Here is a 22,570-nt window from a genome sequence, read left to right on the forward strand (position 1 = left end):
TTTTTCCCTTACTGTCACATGATGATGCGCCTTGGCATGAATTATATCTTGTTAAAATGGATATCATAATCTCTAGATGAAATATTTTAATAGTTACTGAAGTATTACAATAGTTACGCTATATTTCAGGTGTTACCATATATCAACTGGATGACACAGTAGTTTAGGATAGAAGTTTAACGTCTAAATGTATGAGCATTTATCCCTGTGCATTCATAATATCTAGGTAGCAGATTATAATGGACGGGAAAATTAACACAGGTAAGTGCTGTCTCTTTGATACCCTTACCCTGCTAAATTTCTATAATGAACTTGTCCATCTTTCAATTTGGACAGTACCATTGACTGTTAAAAGGGGTGTTTACCTAAAAGATACTGTAAAGCCATTCATTAAATGACCCTTTTAAGGAAATTTTATGGTAAAGTTACTTGTATGCATAAAAAAATGGTGAAGTTCAGCAATAAATTTTGCTCATTGCATCCTTGTCTATTTTAGCCCTACCAGAAAATGATAATAAGGTTTTAAACAATCGATATATTACTTTACTTGCATTTTGCAAAGCATTAATACATTACAGTTACTGGGTATGACCTTGTACCTTCCTCTTGTAATTATTTGCATATCATGACTGTAAAATGTAGGTTAATAAGATTAGAATTGTTTTATGGTTTAAGACTTTTAAAAATTCATTACTTGTAATGTTAATGAATACTCCCATACAGTATTGGCTTTTGTAATTTGATAGTATAAATTTGTTAAATAACTATTCTTCCTCACACTCACATTTGCAAGGTTTTAAAACACAACAATAATGTTATATTACCTTGACATTATTTAATTTTTAGGTCTTACAAATTTAGTTGCAGTTGTATATTTTCTATAATTGTATTACAGTTATGGGAGGTATTGTCCCAGCAGATGCAGGGGTTATTCTGCCACATGAACATCTTATATGTAATGCTGATGCTTTGATGTTGAGGAAGCAACCTGTTGAATTCCAACAATATTGTGACAAACCCCTCTCACAAGATATAGGATGGTGGATCACACATAACCCGTAAGTGTTTTAGCTCACCTGAACTTTGGTGAGCTATTAGTATAAGTGGATGAGCCAGTGTCCTGCGTCAATATTTTTACTTTACCTTTAGCATGCTAGATAAATTGTCGTCTGCTGGAAATGTCGTCTGCTAAAATTGTAAAGTTCATTCAGTTTGCTCCAAAATTGGAAGAAATATTGTCAGAGTAGCAAACAGCTTGGAACCTGATCAGACGCCGATTTATCGGCGTCTGATCTGGTTCCAAGCTGTTTGCAAAGGCTGTTAAATTCGCCTGCAGCAGGCTAAGGGTTAAACATCTTCTTCTCAGGACTAAACCAAATTTAGTCAGTAGCATCCTGGCATGCACCTCTTTCAACATTGTTCATATGGTTCATCTTGGCCCCATTTATTGGCTGCCAGAGCTAAAAAATGAAAAACCTTTAAATATATTCTCATGAATCGCATAATGGATTTTCATCAAATTTGGTCTGTAGCATTGTTAAAAGGTCCTCTCCCAAATTTTTTACAAATGGGGGCTCTTCGCCCCATTTAGGGACCACAAGGTCTAACCATGAAAATACCTTTAAACAACTTTTCATGAAATGCTAGATGGACCTTCATCAAACTTAGTCTGTAGCATCATTATAAGGTCCTCTCCAAAGTTTATTCAAATGAAGGCACTTGGTGCATTTTTAGGCCTCTCGTTTCTTTTTTGTGTCCAAGAGGGAAGGCATGGTGGTATAGGGGTCAATTGTTTGACTCCTGACTGCTTGTTTGAACCCCAGTGATGGCAGAAAGTGGCAGTTGAGTGTACCTGGAAGTTGAAAGAACTTGCATATTTATCAGGTATAAACATTTTTTATTTAATGTAAATAAAAGGAAGTAAAGGGCTTAGCCGCCAACCTCCTGTGTGTTTTTTGGCACATGTCTTCAGCATCATGAGAGCTCAAAGTGCAAGTCACATAACTGAGCTTTTTTATTTGTCAAATTATGCCCCTTGAATGTAGGCATGTTTCTTAGAAACTACTTGACCAGTTGTTTTCAGATTCTACAGAATTTTTTGACATCATGTTTCTTTTGCACTTAGAAACTTTGATGAAAGTTTTGCATGTAAGCAGGTTTCACAGGAACTATTACACCAAATGTTTTCATAAGTCATCAGCATCATGAAATAAGTAGCTGAGCCTGGTTCCTTTTCTGCAAACTTATGCCCCTTTGTCAACTTAGAAAATTTTGCTAAAGCTTTTGTATGTAAGGTAGTATTAGATGGGAGGAGCTTCAAATAGTTGAGTGTGCTGTCATTAGACAGCTCTTATTTCTTAACCTTTATACCAGTCCATGTATTGGTTAAAACTTAAAAGAGATCAATAGTGGGGTGGGTGGGGGTACCATATAGATACCAAGATGAGATGAGCACCTGTGGTACAATAACTAAACTAATGAAATCTTAGGAAGCCCAGTGATACTATAAATATGTCATCACTGATTATAAATGTATACCTAGTTAATTCTTAAATATAATTATGTAGGGCAGAGCAAAGTGACTCTGCCAAGTTACGACCAAAAGAGTTGTTGGAGAGTTTGATACTATCATCTGCATCTACAACCAATAGTAGAATATTTCTTGCATACCATTTGTTTTACAATTTTTAAAATACAAACATAGTACTTTCTTTGCAGCACTCTTTCTTACAGTAGCATATTTAAACAACATGCTGGAAACTAACATCCACTGGAAACTAACACTTATAACGTCATCATGACGTTTCAGTGATACGCAACAACAAAGTTCAAGTTTAGTTTTATCGTTTGTAGAATAACATTATGTTTTTTTCCATAAAAATACTTATTTTGAATCAAGATATATACTTTAAGGAACAAAAAGGAACTATCAAGCTATTTGATTTTATCAGATTTTACATAAATAATATATACTAGTAAATCAATACATGAACTGTTAATTGTAGTCACAGCATGAGAGTCGTCTAGAATGGGGGTGCCAGATGGGTTTTGCTGGCATTGGTAAAATCCCAGAAATGCCAGACTGATGTGCAAGAAATAGTTTAGCTGTTCCTTATAGCTGAAACCTTCATTTTAATATTTACTTCATTGCAGATATTCCAGTCATGATAATGCACATCTGTTTGAAGAGAAAGATGCTGTTAAAGAAGAACTTGAGTTTTTCAAGGTACTTTTAATTATCACATGTTTGACATCATGGAATAAAATAAAGCCATGCTTATTTTTATACGCCTGTTTGAAAAACAGGACGTATTAGGGAACGCCCCTGGCGGGCAGGCGGGCGGCGTCCACAGACTTTGTCCGGAGCATATCTCCTTCATGCATGGAGGGATTTTGATGAAACTTGGCACAGTTGTTCACCATTATGAGACAGAGTGTCATGCGCAAGAACCAGGTCCCTAGGTCTAAGGTCAAGGTCACACTTGGAGGTCAAAGGTCAAATTCAAGAATGACTGTCCGTAGCATATCTTCTTCATGCATGGAGGGATTTTGATATAACTTGGCACAAATGTTCACCACCACGAGACGGAGTGTCATGCGCAAGAACCAGGTCCCTAAATCTAAGGTCAAGGCCACACTTTGATGCCAAAGGTCAGATACAAGAATGACTTTGTCCGAAGCATTTCTTCTTCATCCATGGAGGGATTTTGATGTAACTTGGCACAATTGTACACCATCATGAGACGAAGTGTCATGCGCAGGTCCCTGCTTTAGAATAACTTCCCTTTGTTGTTACTATAAATAGCTTAGATTGTAACTTTCATTACTAGTCTAATTACAATAATTACTAAACAACCACAAAATTAAAATTCCATTTGCAAATACAGGTGCTAGAGTAAAGAAATTTGCTGTGACGGGCGTATGTTGTGACATTCTGGCACTCTTGTTTATATTACACTAGGGTGTTAACATCTTGACATTTATGTTGTTTCGTGTGTAGAAGACATTAGTTGAACTGACTTTGTCTGTGATAGGTAAAATGATGTTTCAGCTGAAAAGCAAAGATATGATAAAAAGGAGTCTTAATTTATACAACTTGCTAAGTGGCAATGATTAAATGCTTGGCAGAGTCTCACATCTTAACCCTTAGCCTGCTGGCGGCAACTGATTCAGCCTTTGCGACCAGTGCAGACCAAGATCAGCCTGCACATCCGTGCAGGCTGATCATGGTCTGCACTGTTCGCTATTCAGTCAATTAATTTCAACAAACACCCCTTCAAATAATAAATGGTATTGCCCAAATTGAATGATGGACCATTCCATTTTAGAAATTTAGCAGGCTAAGGGTTAAGCTGACTTGAAGTTTGCTCAGGGTGAGCTATTAGTATAGCTTTTATAAGTACAATGTATAGGTGGATGGTCTGGCATACAGAACTGAAAATAGAAAAACCTTTGAACAACTTCTTCTCATGAACCACTTGATGCATCTTCACCAAACTTGGTTTGTAGCATGCTGACATGGACCTCTCTCAGTTTTATTCAAATGGGTCTGCCCCTTTTTAATGGCTGCCAGAGCTAAAAATGGTAAACCTTTTAATGAATTTTTCCTCATGGACTGCTTAATGGATAATTACCAAACAGTAGCATCCTTGCAGGGACTTTTTAAAAGTTTGTTCAGATGTTCTGCTTGGTACCTTTTAAGGGTCGCCATAGCTGAAAATTAAAAACAAAACTGAAAACAGCTTCTTATGATCCACTTGAAGGATTGTCACCAAGCTTGGTCTGTGGCATCCTTGTATGGACCTCTCAAAAGTTTGTTCAAACAGTTTTGCTTGGCCACTTATAGGAGCCGCTAGAACTAGATCGAAAAGATGCTTAAATGACCTCTTCTCAAGAACGACTTCATGAACCTTCACCAAACTTGGTATAAAGCAGTGTGCCATGGACTTTTTCCAATACCTTAGTATTGGCGGTAATGTTAAGTTATATGTGCCAGTATCAATATATTAGTTCAAATATGGCCCAAGATGGGTAAAATTATATATGAATATTATATGTGTTCCCAAACATTGAACTGAAATATTTCGTTGAAAGAAGTTTTACATTGATACGTAAACACATTTTTCATATTTTCCAATTTGTTTGAAAAGAAATAATTTTACACTTCTTAAACATTGGTGTTGGAAATAAGATCAGACTTGTGTTTGGGCCTGTCTAACCAATCTGTCATGATGCAGTCCCATAATGATATGATGCAGGAGAGGAAATAGTGGGGAAAGATCTGAAGAGTGCATCATTTTCTTGAAGCACTAAAATGACATTTATATTTACAATCAAGTTTTAGAAATAAAGAATTTCTCTTCTAATTATAAGCCCACCTCTCATGCCCATCCCCTGCAACTTCAAACAGTTTATATCTTCATTTAGATGATACTGCACAATGGATATTTTGTTGTAACAACATGAAGTGTTGGAAAGCATTTTTATTATGCCCCCCTTTGAAAAAGGAGGGGTATATTGTTTTGCAGATGTCGGTCGGTCGGTCTGTCGGTCGGTCGGTCGGTCGGAATGTAGACCTATCCGTTTCCGGATGATAACTCAAGAACGCTTGGGCCTAGGATCATGAAAGTTGATAGGGAGGTTGGTCATCACCAGTAGATGACCCCTTTTGATTTTGAGGTCTGTATGTCAAAGGTCAAGGTCACAGTGACCCTGAATAGTAAAACGGTTTCCGGATGATAACTCAAGAACACTTGGGCCTAGGATCATGAAAGTTGATAGGGAGGTTGGTCATTACCAGCAGATGACCCCTATTGATTTTGAGGTCAGTATGTTAAAGGTCAAGGTCACAGTGACCCTGAACAGTAAAACAGTTTCCGGATGATAACTCAAGAACGCTTAGGCCTAGGATCACGAAAGTTGATAGGGAGGTTGGTCATGACCAGCAGGTGACCCCTATTGATTTTGAGGTCAGTATGTCAAAGGTCAAGGTCACAGTGACCAGGAACAGTAAAATGGTTTCCAGGCAATAACTCAAGAACGCTTTGGCCTAGTGTCAGGAAAATTGATAGTTAGGTTGGCCATGACCAGCAGATGACCCCTATTGATTTTGAGGTCAGTATGTTAAAGGTCAAGGTCACAGTGACCCTGAACAGTAAAACAGTTTCCGGATGATAACTCAAGAACGCTTAGGCCTAGGATCACGAAAGTTGATAGGGAGGTTGGTCATGACCAGCAGGTGACCCCTATTGATTTTGAGGTCATTAGGTCAGAGGTCAAGGTCACATTGGCCAGGAACAGTTAAATGGTTTCTGATCTTCTTGTCCAAAACCATAGGGCCTAGGGCTTTGATATTTGGTATGTAGCAAAATCTAGTGGTCCTCTACCAAGATTGTTCAGATAATTTCCCTGGGGTCAAATATGGCCCCACCCCTAGGGTCACATGGTTTATATAGCCTTATATAGGAAAAAACTTTGAAAAACCTCTTGTCCAAAACCACAGGGCCTAGGGCTTTGATATTTTGTATATGACATCATCTAGTGATCCTCTACTAAGATTATTCAAATTATTCCCCAAGGGTCAAATATGGCTCCGCCCTGTGGGTCACATGGTTTACATATACTTATTTACAGTGTGCATATAATTTCTGTTCCTTGTGCAATTACTAAATGCATCAAGGGGGGCATTTCGTGTTCGACGAGCTCTTGTTTTATACAGATGTTTATGCATGTTTGTTACAGAGAAATGGAGGTGGTCTTGTGGTTGATAACACCACCTATGGCATTCACCCCAATGCACAAGTTCTGGCTAACTTGTCCATGGCAACAGGGGTTCACGTTGTAGCAGGAACAGGTAGTTTTTAAAACTTAGTCATTTTTTCCATACATTGTAACATTGCAATGTGGAGCATTAGAAAATAGTTTCCCATTACTTGGAAATGTTAAAGATTGTTCAAAGGTAGTCTAAGATTTTTTTGTAGCAGAGTAAAGGAATTTATTTTCATTCTAAATATTTTATCATGGAATTTGCATTAATTTATTATGTGCAGTTGGCTAGTTCGTTAGCGAGATGTCACCACTAATATTAATAGAACTTGTGTCCACTTGAGTCAGCCTTGTGGGAAATTTGTAAGTAGTTTGTGGAGATTTAATTTGTATTGTTTAGAATTAAGGAGATTGTTGCATTAAGTAAATGAGCCGTGCCATGAGAAAACGAACATAGTGGCTTTGCGACCAGCATGGATCCAGACCAGCCTGCGCATCCGCGCAGTCTGGTCAGGATCCATGCTGTTCGCTTTCAAAGCCTATTACAATTAGAGAAACCGTTAGCGAACAGCATGGATCCTGACCAGACTGCGCGGATGCGCAGGCTGGTCTGGATCCTTGCTGGTCGCAAACCCACTATGTTGGTTTTCTCATGGCGCGGCACAAATGATGACTGCAAGTGCTATTAAATGGAACAAAAGAATCAAACAGTAACTATAGTGATTTATCCTGTCATTCCCCACCAGGTTACTATGTGGAATCTTCACGTCCCAGTACTGTGGATGGTACTGTAGAAGAATTTGTGGACTTTATGGCCAAGGACATACAATATGGATGTGAGGGGACCGGTATAAAAGCTGGTGTAGTTGGAGAACTTGGCTGTTCATTTCCACTTGGAAGTAGGTGTGGCTTCTTTTTCTCTTTTACTATATTAAAGCATGAGCAAATTCATAAATTATATTGCATTGTTCAACTATACAGTTATAACTAGTCCTGTCATGGACGTTTCTTATTGTCCATTACATACCTGTGAACACAAGGATAGTACATGTGACCACCAGTATTAAGCATCTTCTTATTTAGGGACCACTTTAAATCATGCCCAAACGTTTTTGCTGTAGATGTACATCCTATTAAACAACTTTTTCAGTATGTGACCAATCACCACATAAAATAAATGAAATGGAAAATATTATTTATATTATATATCTTAACCTTTAGCTTGCTGGCAGCAAGTGATTCTGCCTTTGGGACCAGTGCAGACTAAGATGAGCCTGCACATACATGCGAGCTCATCTGCATTGGTTTGCACTGTTCGCTATTCAGGCAGTAAATTTTCCGTGAACACCCCTTCTAATAATAAATGGTACTGCCCAAATTGAATAATAGACCATTTTAGAAATTTAGCAGGGTAAAGGTCAATATAAGTATTAACAAAATTGCACAGGATAGACTCACCATCACAGTAACCAAGGACAACAACAGGTAGTGGACACAGTAACCATTTATTGGACTGCCGTGGATGTGTGACATCATTTTTGATGTTATTTTGCAGTGCCTTTGCATTAAAAAATTTGTTTCTGTGAATATTTTGTATGTTTTAAAAATAACTGATTCAATCAATTTAGTACTCATTTTTGTGTTAAGGTATATAGTTAACATGCTTTTAACCACGTCAGGCCGGCCATTGCCATTTAATCAGTGTATAATTTTTTTAAAAATAAGTCTTATTATGCTATAAGAAAAAAGAAATTATTACTTCATGTCTCTTTTTTTATATGTCGCCAGTCCATAGTGTGTGACATAATGACCATCTATATTCAACACAAAATGTATTTTTGACTAACATCAAAATTTGAAAGAAAAAAACGTTATCAAAATTTCTTTCTGATGTCATGTAATGAAAAATCTTCTGAATGCTTACCAGTCGATAGTCAAAACTATTTGCTGCACTGGACAACTGGCATTTGTCTGGCAAGTCATTCAATGAGAGAATAATATTTTGAAAAGAAGCTTTATTCAAATTAAGCTGTGATGGATCTTCCTTTGCAGAGAATATTAATTCTTGTGCATGGACAGACAAAAGTTCATATTTCATATCAAAAATAATTTCATGTGTAGCTACTCATTTTAGAAAAGTTTTTTTTTTCTGTAACTCAAAAGGAAAGGAGTTATTTCCCTTTGCTGTAATGAACATGGAGGAACATGTCATGGTATACCAATTGTAAGTTACATGCAACTGACTTATTTTTAGGGAAAGACTGTATTGCTATGAGTTTCTGCTTTTTAGATTCTGAGAAACGGGTACTACAAGCAGCAGCTCAGGTGGAATGTGATACTGGTTGTCCAGTTATAATACATCCAGGCCGGGCACCGGAATCACCATTTGAGATTATGAGGATATATCAGGAGGCTGGTGGTCATGCAAGTCGAGTTGTGATGTCACATATGGATAGTAAGCATCCTTTATAAACTCACCAGAGCACAAAGTGCTCAATCCATTGTGTTCACTCTTTGTCTGTTGTTTTATGATATCTCAAAGTTGTTCACACAGTTCTGTTTTGTTGAACATAGAGCACACCAGAGTTAGAAATAGAAAAATCAACATCTACACCCAAACAGCTGGTCCAGTTTTGAAATAATATCTATTTATTTCATGGAAATGTTCCTTGATTGACCCTCTACTAAGACTATTCAAATTATTTGGAGTTGTCAGAATACATGGCCATGTGATCACTTTTCCCTTTATGAATATACAGTCAAGCCTGAGAATAAAGGCATGAAAATGATCTTAGTGGGAAGGTGGCCTTTGTTCAGAGATGTGGGCAGTACCAACATAGCAAGCACTTTTAGTCGTGTTAGTAGTGGTACGTCATCATATTTACTGTATCTCTTACTATCTGTGTCTGTCAAGATGTTGAGTAAACAGCATATCATCATCATGTATTGGGAGCTTTAAGAAGTTACTGGTCTGAAGTTACAGTGATTGTACACAAATGTTCCTCAGTTGTATTATGTCTCCCCCCATAAAACGGGGGAGACATATTGGTTTTGCCTTCGCTGTCCGTCTGTCTATCCGTACGCATTAAGCTTGTCCGGCTTTCACAGGTCAAACTGCTGTCTGGATTTCGACGAAACGTCACAGGAGTGATCAGTACTAAGCGTAGTTGTGCATTTCGCGGGCACGTTCCATTTTGCTGCACAAAATGGCCGCCAGAGCTAAAAACAGAAAAATTTTGTCCGGCTGTCACAGGTCAAACTGCTGGCTGGATTTCAACGAAACTTCACAGGAGTGATCAGTACTAAGCATAGTTATGCATATTGCCAATACGTTCCGCTTCGCTGCACAAAATGGCCGCCAGAGCTAAAAAATAGAAAAATCTTGTCCGGCTTCCACAGGTCAAACTTCTGGCTGGATTTCAACAAAACTTCACAGGAGAGATCAATACCAAGCCTAGTTATGCATATCGCCAATACGTTCCACTTCGCTGCAAAAATGGCCGTCAGAGCTAAAGGTATATATAGGGGGGAGACGTATGTTTTTTATGAAAAAAACACCTTCTAGTTCAATCTTCTTTCTCTTCCAGGAACAATATCAGATATACCACAGTTGTTAGAGTTTGCCGAGCTAGGATGTTATGTAGAATATGATCTGTTTGGCATTGAATGTTCGTACTATCAGCAGACGCCTACTATAGATATGCCTAGCGATGCTGAACGTATACAAAGGATCAAATTTCTCATAGAAAATGGATTCCAGGATAAAATAACAGCATCTCATGATATACATACAAAACATAGACTTGTAAGTACTTCAAATCTCCCAAATATGCCTTTTTTAGCTTTACTATACATGAAGAGCTATTCTACTTGTTGTGATGATGGCGTCCTCATTCACAGCTTGGTTAAAGATTGGATGCACTTTCACTTTGTCTCTGTTATAAACTGATTGACTTGCTTCAAATGTGAAACAGTTATCCCTCAACATCACCAACATCATATTATATAAGAGCCATAACTCTTGCACCAATATTTGATGAAATATGCCACTTTATTTAGAATTTCATATTAAGATTTGAGGCATTTTCATTCTATCTCTGTTATTACTAAATGGAGCTGATTCAGACTTAAAACATTTGTTCCACATCGTTAACAAAATTATATGCACAAGGCCCATAACTCTGACACCAATATTTCATGAGTTATTCCCTCTTTTACCTAGATTTTCATGTTAAGATTTTGATCACTTTCACTCTTTCTCTGTTATTGCTGAATGAATTTGCTTTAAACTTAAAAAAGTTGTTCCACATCATCACTTGTATCATATAACATAAGGTTCATAGCTTTGGAACTGATATTTCAAAACTAATACCTCATTTTTACATAGAATTTAAGGTTAAAGTTTTATTATTAAAAGCATTTGATTTAAACTTAAATTATTATGCCCCCGAAGGGAGACATATAGTTTTTGAACCATCTGTCCGTCTGTCGGTCTGTTGGTCTGTCAGTCTGTCCGCAATTTTCGTGTCCGGTCCATATCTTTGTCATTGATGGATGGATTTTCAAATAACTTGGCATGAATGTGTATCACAGTAAGACGACGTGTCGCACGCAAGACCCAGGTCCGTAGCTCAAAGGTCAAGGTCACACTTAGACATTAAAGGATAGTGCATTGATGGGCGTGTCCGGTCCATATCTTTGTCATCAATGGATGGATTTTCAAATAACTTGGCATGAATGTGTACCACAGTAAGACGACGTGTCGCGCGCAAGACCCAGGTCCGTAGCTCAAAGGTCAAGGTCACACTTAGACATTAAAGGATAGTGCATTGATGGGCGTGTCCGGTCCATATCTTTGTCATCGATGGATGGATTTTCAAATAACTTGGCATGAATGTGTACCACAGTAAGACGACGTGTCACGCGCAAGACCCAGGTCCGTAGCTCAAAGGTCAAGGTCACACTTAGACGTTAAAGGTCATTTTTCATGATAGTGCATTGATGGGGTGTCCAGTCCATATCTTTGTCATTTATGCATGGATTTTAAAATAACTACGTATGAATGTGTGACACAATAAGACAACTTGTCGCACGCAAGACCCAGCTCTGTAGGTCAAAAGTCCTAAACTCTAACATCGGCCATAACTACTCATTCAAAGTGCCATCGGGGGCATATGTCATCCTATGGAGACAGCTCTTGTTTTTCATATACTATCACACACACTACATAAAACAAGGTGCATAACTCAGCCTCAGATATTACATGAATTATGCTCTCTTTTTAATTTTAATTTCATGCAGTGTAAACGTTTTTATGTATTTTCCCTCTAAATAGATTTGATTCAGACTTGATATAGTTGTTCTACATTATCACCCACTCTTGCAGAAATGTTCCTCAAATTATGTCCCTTTTATCCTAAGAAATTGATGCACTTTCACTCTATCTTGGTTATAACTGAATTGATTTGGCTCTAACTTCAAACTGTTGTCCCATATGTGGGAGGTATTAATCACTACAGTGATAGGTCTAGTTTCCTGAGATATGCCCCATTTCACTATCAAGCATTAAAACAGTCAAGTGCACTGTCTCCTCTGACAGTTCTTGTTTAACCTTGGTTAAACCACAGACGTCAATATATTTACATATTAATATTTAAATTTCATATTAGATATGTGATGTCAGTTTCATGTTTGTCATTATGTTAATTGAGCCGTGCCATGGGAAAACCAACATAGTGGGTGTGCGACCAGCATGGATCCAGACCAGCCTGCGCAGTCTGGTCAGGATCCATGCTGTTCGCTACGATATTGAGTCAGTTTCATGTTTGTCATATGTTAATTGGCCGGCATGAGAACCAACATATGGTTTCGACCAGCAAGGATCCAGACCAGCCTGCGCATTGCGCAGTCTGGTCAGGATCCATGCTGTCGCAACGGTTCTCTAATTGCAGTAGACTTTAAAAGCGAACAGCATGGATCCTGACCAGACTGCGCATCCGGCTGGTCTGGATCCATGCTGGTCGCAAACCCACTATGTTGGTTTTCTCATGGCACGGCTCATATTAATATCTAAATTTCATGTTGGATATGTGATGTCAGTTTCACGTTTGTCATTATGTTAATTATTTTACTAACAAGAATATTTTCAATTTTACTCGGGCTAAATAATGAAATTGATTTATTTAATTGATATAAAAGTTATTTACTGATGCTTATATAATGAAAAGATTATTATAACCCGGTAAAAGAAGTTAAGGAAGACATATATTTGAGTCTTAGTAAGTGAGGTGTCTGTCTGTGCACTTGTGATAACTCTTTGAAAGGGCAAGTGGATTGAGTTCATTTTGTGTACACAGATACATGGTCAAAAGTTACATATCGAGGGTGATTTTGTTACAGTTCACTAATTTTTGCCAGAATTATTACTTTTTTTACCTAAAATTCAGAAAAGTATTGATGTCCATTCAATAACTCTTGAAAGGATGAATGGATTGAATTCATTGTTAGTATGTGGTAATAAAATACAGGCCAAATTGGATTTCAGTCACACCAATTTTGGGCAGAAATATGGCCCCTTTTCAACTTAAAAGTTGGTTGTCTTTTCAACAACTTCTAAATGACTGAACGGATTGAAGTCATTTTGGGTACTCAGATATATGATGATAAGTTACATGACAAGTTTAATTTTCGTTACAGTCCTCCAAATTTTGGTAGAATTATGGCCATTTTGTTACATAAAAGCTTACAAAATATTGTTATCCGCTAGAAAACTTTTGAAAGGGTGAATGGATTGAACTGATTTTTGATACACAGCTACATGGTTATAAAATACAGGCAGTTTGATTTCCAGTATTGTATAGTTTGAATATGCATTGTATCACAATATTAGAACTTGCAGCTCAAAAGGATAGAACTACAGTATAAGCCTCTACAGAATTTCATGTGTTTTTGAACATTTTGAAAGTCCCTTTTATACTGTGTTCTGAAAGTAATTATTTGCAAACCATTTAAAATCTGAAATATTCCTTTGTGGACTACATTTTTAAGGACTCTTGTTACTTTAGATTATACAGTTAGTGATTTCCACATTCTTGTGTTTTCTGTTTTACAGATGAAGTACGGTGGGCATGGATTCTCTCATATATTACTACATGTCGTACCTAAGATGTTAATTAAGGGGATATCGCAGGAAAATGTTGACAGAATTATAAAGCACAATCCACAAACTTGGCTGACATTCACACGAACCAACAGCAACTGATGTATACACAATATTTGACATATATTGGTTGTCAAAATGAAAGAGACTGGGTCATTGAAATTCAAAAAATTGTGCTTTTTTTACTGTAAAATCAATTAGTTTTGTAGGCACAAAACTGCAGTTTCTTTTGGACATGAACTCTTGGATTCTTTAGTTAAAAATGAAGTATATAAGAATTTTATTTGTTTGATGGAATTTAGTTTTTCTGTCGGACATATCTGTGAAATTAATTCCACACAAGTAATGATGGTTTCACAGTCAAATACATTTTTATTAAAATACATTGCACTGTATATACTATGTGCCTAAATGTGATGTACCTTAAACCTAATAATGTTAACCTATATGTAACAGACCTTATTTGTATGTTTCAATGAAAGACCAAAATTTGTTCCACTGAGTGAAACGTCCATTTAACCTACACAACACTTACATAAAGCAAAGTTGTGATGACACTTTTAATGTTAGAAAAAAGTTAAATAATTCTTTTGAGATTTTAAATTTCTTTTACAGATTTATAAGATGGAGCATACATCGGTATGTTTTTATGGGTATTTATATAAAGCAATATCTTTATTACCAGTTTCACACCTGAACTTTCTTCAGGGTGATCTTTAAGTGCATTTGGATGCTCCATTGACCTGTGTCCGTCATCCTGCATCAAAATATTTTACTTAAATATCTGTGAATTTGAAATGTTTGGTCAAAATTACACTGAACTTGGTGTGTAGTATCCTGGCATGGATCCTTCTCAAATAGTTCCACTTGACTCCACTTAGAGGCCTCTTTATCTGACAGTTGAAAAACCTTTAAACAACTTCTTCTCATGAACCACTTGATATATTTTCACCAAACTTGGTGTTAAGCACCGTTGTATGGACTTCCCTCAAGTTTGTATATTGGTTAGCCTTGACTCCGTTTTGGGCACACCAGAGTTAAACATAGAAAGAAAATTTTAAATGACTTCTTCTCTTAAACCATTCTATGATTCTTCACTGAACTTGATCTGTAGCATACTTGTATAGACCTCCCTCAAGTTTTCTTTAATTAGTTCCATTTGCCTGCTTTTAGGGGGCTACCAGAGCTAAATATAGAAACACCTTCGAACAACTTCCCATTAATCACTTGATGGGTCTTCAAAAAATAGGGTCAGTTTTTTGTAATTTGTATTCTTTTGTGTTCAAGTCTTTATCTTTGGTAACAGTGAAAAATGAGAATGATATCCACAAGTACTTCACTGAAAAAGCTCAGGGATTCAAGATAATATTTGTACTTGGTACCTGCAATATTCATGTAATTGTACGAGGACACATTCAAGTGTAGGGTGCCAACTTGGAAACTTAACACATCTTTCTTTAGTGCATGGATATAGATATAAGGTTGTCTATCACTTATACTCTTCCATTAACATGTCTTCTTCACCTACTGTACTTCAAAGCTATAGATCACAAGATAGAATTGTGTTTTGTATTTCTACTATTCATTTTTAGCTCACCTGAGCCAAAGTCTCATGGTGAGCTTTTGTGACCGCTTGATGGCCGTCGTGTGACGTGTGTCCGTCAACAATTTCTAAAAAAAATTCTTGAAAACCACTGGGCAGAATTACACCAAACTTCACAGGAATGATCCTTCGGTGCCCCCCTTTCAAAATTGTTCAAAGAATTTAATTCCATGCAGAATTCTGGTTGCTATGGCAACCGAAAGGAAAAACTTAAAAAATCTTCTTGTCCAAAACCCCAAGGCATAAAGCTTTGATATTTGGCATGTGACATCTAATGGTCCTCTATGAAGATTGTTCAAATTATGCCCCTGGGCTGAAAAGAGGCCCTGCCCCGGGGGTCACAAGTTTTATATAGACTTGTATAGAAAAAGACATTAAAAATCTTCTTGTCTAAAACCACAAGACCTAGGCCTTTGATATTTGGTATGTAGCATTGCCTTGTGGTCCTCTACCAAAATTATTCAAATTATAAGCTTTGGGTGAAAAGAGGCCCTGCCCCAGGGGGTCTGAAATTTTACATAGACTTGTATAGGAAAAAAAAAAAAATCTTGCCTGAAAGTTCAAGGCCTAGGCCTTTGATATTTAGTATGTAGCATTGCTTAGTGGATCTCTAACAATATTGTTCAAATTAGGCCCCTGGGGTGAAAAGAGGCCCTAACCTGGGCGTCACTTGTTATACGAGTTATATAGGAATAAATACTTAAAAAATTATCAGATCATATTTCCTAGGATGATTAATTATAATTACCTGATGACCCCAAGGGATTAGGGGTCACTTGACTATGACCTTGACCTACTTTCTTGTTTTTTAAGATACAGCCTTGAAATTTGGACGACATGTACAGTTTTGCACACCGATCTTAAAACTGACTTTCAGTGACCATGAATTTGACCTACTTTGTAATATTTTAGCATCAGTTTGCCATTTTAAACTTGTGACTCATATTACTCAGGTGAGCGATTCAGGGTCATCATGACCCTCTTGTTCCATTTAAATTACCCTAAAAAAGAAGTTAGAAAATTATTTACATTTGAGAGATTGTTATTTCTTAGTTATATCTATAATAAATCTCATATACGTAAGAAATGCGCACTGAAATTAGTCCAGCTTTAATGGAGATGCTTACTGCATGTGTTATCTACATGTTTTAAAACTTTAGATACAGATTTTTCATGAAAGACAAAATTAAACACTATTATATACTAAGTACATATAATGCCTTCATTCAGGTAAGAAATCACAACCTCTCCAATACCACTCGGTGGACTTGAAAAAAAAAACAATTATGGGATAAATATTGATGGCAGAATATATGAGCTGTAGTTTTGTGCAGATATTTATTCCCACTTATAATCTCAGTGTAAAAATGATATTATATTGTATACTCAAGATTTTGTTTATCATGTCTATTCGTTGTGAAATCAGTGCATTATATACTAACATTTCCACAAAAAAGTGTAAATATGCGTTATCTGTGATGGAGTTGTACATGGATATTTCTTGTAAATTATACATTTAGACATAAAGGATTAGCTTGTTAAATATAAAATTATGCCGTTATGCAGCGAGGTATGTTAACTTGTTGTTATTATGAATTTTGAATGATTGAAAGCAGTTTGATTTATTTAGTCCTGAGAACATGTTATTATAATAATTTTGCATGTATATAATATATAGACCAGTACACACAATCTCCACACTTAAACTAATTATTGCGATATGGCAGTATAGTTAAATGATTCATGCCCCTGTGGATTAGTCAACTGGTTCATGCCTGTATAGCCTAGCGATTTAGGTTTATGTGCTAGAGTTGGTTAGGACTCCGTAGACTAGCTGAGCTGTTCAGGCCTCTGTACTTACATGATTCAGGCCTCAGTAGTTGAGTTGTGCAGGCCTCTATAAACTATCTGAGAGGTTTAGGATTTAATAGTTGTTGTTTGGGCCTCTATACTGTAGGGAGTCCGGCTTCAATAGTCAAGTTGTTCAGGCCTCTGTAAACTAGCCGAGCGGTTCAGGCTACAATAGTTGCATTGTTCAGGCTTCTGCATTTTAATGTTTCAGCCCAGAGGCCTCATACCCTAGTTGTTAAGGCCTCTGGTAACTAGTTGAGCGGTTCAGGCTACAATAGTTGCCTTGTTCAGGCTTCTGTATTTTAATGTTTCAGGCCTTGTACTTGAGTTGTTCAGGCCTCTGTATTTAAATATTTACGTTCGCCCTATTCTTGAAAATTATGACATTTATTTTGTACAAACAGCAAAAAGAAAGGCACCAGAGTGACGTCAGTGCTGCCACCAAAAAAAAACCATTTTATTTCTTAAATGCTTCCGACCTTTGTACTCGTGTTGTTCAGGCCTCTGTACTTTATGATTCATGCCTCTGTACTAAATTGTTCCAGGCCTGTTCAGTTTCTAGTACTCCAGTTTTTCAGTCCTCTATATTTGAGTGATTCGGGACTCTTTTGAGTGGTTCTGCCTTTATACTTGATTTGTTCAGGCCACTGTATATGGATGGTTCAGTCCTCTGTACTTAGATGTTTAGTCCTCTGTACTCAAGTTGTTCCGGACTGTAGTTGTTGTTCTAGCTTCTCTGTTTGATTTGTTTAAGCCTCAGTAGACTAGCTGAGTGGTTCAGAATTCTTCATGTTCAGGTCATAGTACTGAGTTTTTTCAGTCGTCAGTACTCAAGTTGTTAAGTCCTCTGTATTGGATTTGTTTAGGCCTCTGTAAATTAGTTGCATGGTTCAGGGCTCTGTTATCAACTTGTTCAGTCATCTTACATGGAATCACCTGTCCTCAGCACTAAGGATGAAATCAAGCATGGCATCAAGATTCCTTCTTGAGAGAACTACTTCCCTGATGGTTTCTTTCCTGGGAATATTTACACTTAAAGCAGTGCATGAAGGGACAGCTAGGGTTCTTCATCTGTAATATTATCAAAACTAAATTTATCATGAAAAAAGAAGCCATCATGACTTGTATCATTTCTTCAGCATATCTGTCAGATATTAAATGCTTAAAACTCAAGAAATGTTCTCAACTACCTCAGGTCTTTCTTTTGTTAAATCCTGATTCGCATTAGAAGTATCTTTTATACAGTGTCAGTATTTTTTGAAGGAGTGAATATTACTTTTTGTATGTTTATAAAGGTATAAGTCACATGTGGACTTCAACAATAGGGCTTCTTGTATGAAATTCCGGAAGTCCCAGTGTATTCTGTGTGTTTATATGGGTACGGTATATATGGGTATAAACCACATTGGGACTTCCATGCCAGCAATTCTTTGATGATTTGTGAGAAGTCCCAGTGTGGCTTATACCCTTATAAATGCACAAGGAACAACATCCAATCTTTGTATTTACATTTTTAGCTCACCTGTCACAAAGTGACAAGGTGAGCTTTTGTGATCGCGCGGTGTCCGTCGTCCGTGCGTGCGTGCGTGCGTCCGTCCGTCCGTCCGTAAACTTTTGCTTGTGACCACTCTAGAGGTCACATTTTTCATGGGATCTTTATGAAAGTTGGTCAGAATGTTCATCTTGATGATATCTAGGTCAAGTTCGAAACTGGGTCACATGCCATCAAAAACTAGGTCAGTAGGTCTAAAAATAGAAAAACCTTGTGACCTCTCTAGAGGCCATATATTTCAAAAGATCTTCATGAAACTTGGTCAGAATGTTTACCTCGATGATATCTAGGTCATTTTCGAAACTGGGTCACGTGCCTTCAAAAACTAGGTCAGTAGGTCTAAAAATAGAAAAAACCTTGTGACCTCTCTAGAGGCCATATATTTCACAAGATCTTCATGAAAATTGGTCAGATTGTTCACCTTGATAATATCTAGGTCAAATTCGAAACTGGGTCAAGTGCCTTCAAAAACTAGGTCAGTAGGTCAAATAATAGAAAAACCTTGTGACCTCTCTAGAGGCCATATTTTTTATGGGATCTGTATGAAAGTTGGTCTGAATGTTCATCTTGATGATATCTAGGTCAAGTTCGAAACTGGGTCATGTGCGGTCAAAAACTAGGTCAGTAGGTCTAAAAATAGAAAAACCTTGTGACCTCTCTAGAGGCCATATATTTCATGAGATCTTCATGAAAATTGGTCAGAATGTTCAACTTGATGATATCTAGGTCAAGTTCGAAAGTGGGTCATGTGTGGTCAAAAACTAGGTCAGTAGGTCAAATAATAAAAAAACCTTGTGACCTCTCTAGAGGCCATACTTTTCATGGGATCTGTATGAAAGTTGGTCTGAATGTTCATCTTGATGATATCTAGGTCAAGTTTGAAACTGGGTCAACTGCGGTCAAAAACTAGGTCAGTAGGTCTGAAATCATTAAAATCTTTTGACCTCTCTAGAGACCATATTTTTCAATGGATCTTCATGAAAATTGGACAGAATTTTTATCTTGATAATATCTAGGTCAAGTTCAAAACTGGGTCACATGAGCTCAAAAACTAGGTCACTATGTCAAATAATAGAGAAAACGACGTCATACTCAGAACTGGGTCATGTGGAAAGAGGTGAGCGATTCAGGACCATCATGGTCCTCTTGTTAAAGTAACTTACAACAAAATTATGGGTTTCTGTCCGTAAATAAAAGAAAATCATATAATAAATATTCGACCATTTATTGTTACAATAAATATGAGCTGCCCACAAATTGTAATTTTCCGTTTGATAAAAATACAATTCCATTAAATCCAAGCAAAAATCGCGTAGTTGTGTTGATTCAGTTTTGATTTTTACCACAAAAACAGATTCAGTGATCATTGAATGCCCTTTGAAATTCTGATTGCAGTTTTTCAAAGATTTTTTTCGAACAATGATATTTTATTATGTTTTTGTGAATAGTATCAGACCACACATTCAGTCTTGTGGAAAGGGAAACCTTTGCTATCATTGCACCAGTGTTGTTTATACAAAAATAAACATCTAATTTCTTTCTACACAAAATACATAATGAATGTTAATATACGGTAATTAACAAGATTATAATACTGTAAATCACTTTATATTAGCGTGATCTTTATTTCGCGAATTCCGGCACCCTGAATTATTTCGCGGATTTATGAATTCGCGATGGAAGGGTCAGAAATTTAAATTCGTAAATGTTCTTATCTTATATTAGCGAAATTTCAATTCCAGAAGTCGTGATTATATCAGTGCCAATTTTCAGTACCGCACCGAATGTATGCATGCAAAAGACTCGTTAAACACATAGTCCATAATGCTTATTTTGTATTAGCAATCGGTTACTTTATTCACACAGACTGAAATAATTGAGCCTTTAAATCCTTTATTCAATTTACTAGCGATTATTCTTATTACACTTAATAGCTGATAAACTGTTCAAAGTTTGTTACAGCAATTTCATAAATAATCAACGTACAAGTGTAAAATACAATGGTGTAATAAATTGTCCCCTAATCCCTATTGTTGTCTAAACAAAATGTGTAAAAAGAAATCAGGTTTGTTGAGAAGATAAGGGATTATATCGATCTTCCCCTCGAGCAACACGCGCTCTGCTTGTTTGACACATACAAAGTGCAATAAGGAGATGCTCTTCGTTAAAAACTGCCAGCAACATGTAAATCTAACCTTAAGCAGTATATTCTACATGAATCATTATTCATAATTATATTGAAATTTGAAATGAATTGTAATTCATTCAATAAACATCGACGTACAGGCGGCTAGCATTCATTGCTGAACTTGACCGTATTTTGGACATATTTTCGGATATGTCTGTATGTTATGGAAGGATATTTACGCGTATTCATGATTTCGCGATGCACCCAATTCGCGAAAAATAGCAAAAATTAACACACCATGAATAATACCGGATTTACAGTATACAGTAATACATCACATAATCATTGTACCTTGTCACTAATATGGTGTTAATATGCACAAAGTTCATCATATTGTACCTTGTCTTATTAGCTTTTGTACATATTTTCTGAGGCTACAAGTTTTCTTGTAAGTAAATACTTCATAGAACTTTATTTACATTTACTAACAAATGAGCCGCGCCATGAGAAAACCAACATAGTGCGTTTGCAACCAGCATGGATCCAGACCAGACTGCGCATCCGCGCAGTCTGGTCAGGATCCATGCTGTTCGCTAACAGTTTCTCTATTTGCCATAGGGTTTGAAAGCGAACAGTATGGATCCTGACTAGACTGCACGGATGCGCGGGCTGGTCTGGATCCATGCTGGTTGCAAACCCACTATGTTGGTTTTCTCCTGGTGTGGCTCAAATATGATTTTAAAAACTGACATAAATCTGGAGGGATACACCTGTACAATCAAGACTCCTGGAAGATATATACTTACACAAGAATGAGACATTTTGTATTCATGCTAAAAAGAATCCTTTCAGTTTGCAGGACTGTTAAAATGAAATGATATTGTTTTCATGTTACTTTTACACAGTTCCAAATAAACTGGAGGAAAAAAATCACCTGTTATTTGTTTTGTATGTCCTTCAGTCTGTAGTCCTTCACGTCCTCCTCTGAAAAATCATCTAAAAAGAACACAAAGACAATCCACGCATCTTCTCTGGATACTGAAGCTTCCTACCAATTTTTGCTAAATTCAAATCTGCGGTTGCTGAGAAATACTCCAGACAAGAATTGTACTATAGTATACTAATGTTGAACAAGTGAATGAAGTATTGCCATGCAATACAAAGTCCCCTACTGGAAGGCACCTAATTTTCTCTACTGCAGTATAACATAATGTACTGATATCTGTCAATGATGTATAAACAATATTGTACTATATATACAATATAATATAACAAAGCACTTGGATTAAAATTTGCATATATAAAAACGTACAGTTGTTTTCATTTGGATTTTTTTTTTGGTTGATTATACAAAAAGTTATCATAAAAGTTATTTATAGTAACAACAAAGTGAAATAAACCCTAAAAAAAAAAAAAATCTATAAAATTTAAGTCCACAAGAAACTCTTTACCAGGTAGAGATAGATCAAAATACACCTAAAATTTGGATGTACCGTGCATGTTGTACCACAG

General features: G+C 36.6%; 1 protein-coding gene and 1 long non-coding RNA gene across 4 annotated transcripts in view; one reads left to right on the plus strand and one right to left on the minus strand.

Moving 5' to 3' along the window:
* LOC123524970 (phosphotriesterase-related protein-like) overlaps positions 1–21,991 on the plus strand; it is a 35,087-nt gene extending 13,096 nt beyond the window's left edge. For all 3 annotated transcript variants that reach the window (XM_045303619.2, XM_053538299.1, XM_053538300.1), the window contains exons 2-9: positions 130–261; positions 896–1,058; positions 3,154–3,226; positions 6,742–6,853; positions 7,512–7,664; positions 9,056–9,220; positions 10,353–10,570; positions 13,877–21,991. In XM_045303619.2, the coding sequence (XP_045159554.1) occupies positions 240–261; positions 896–1,058; positions 3,154–3,226; positions 6,742–6,853; positions 7,512–7,664; positions 9,056–9,220; positions 10,353–10,570; positions 13,877–14,026 (1,056 nt within the window). In that variant the 5' untranslated portion in view covers positions 130–239 and the 3' untranslated portion in view covers positions 14,027–21,991. The remainder of the gene's footprint in view (positions 1–129; positions 262–895; positions 1,059–3,153; positions 3,227–6,741; positions 6,854–7,511; positions 7,665–9,055; positions 9,221–10,352; positions 10,571–13,876) is intronic.
* LOC128555578 (uncharacterized) overlaps positions 18,663–22,570 on the minus strand; it is a 201,837-nt gene continuing 197,929 nt past the window's right edge. The window contains exon 2 of the long non-coding RNA XR_008370181.1: positions 18,663–18,900. This is a non-coding gene — a long non-coding RNA (uncharacterized LOC128555578). The remainder of the gene's footprint in view (positions 18,901–22,570) is intronic.

This window comes from Mercenaria mercenaria, chromosome 3, assembly GCF_021730395.1.
Source record: "Mercenaria mercenaria strain notata chromosome 3, MADL_Memer_1, whole genome shotgun sequence".
NCBI classification, from domain to species: Eukaryota; Metazoa; Mollusca; class Bivalvia; order Venerida; family Veneridae; genus Mercenaria; species Mercenaria mercenaria.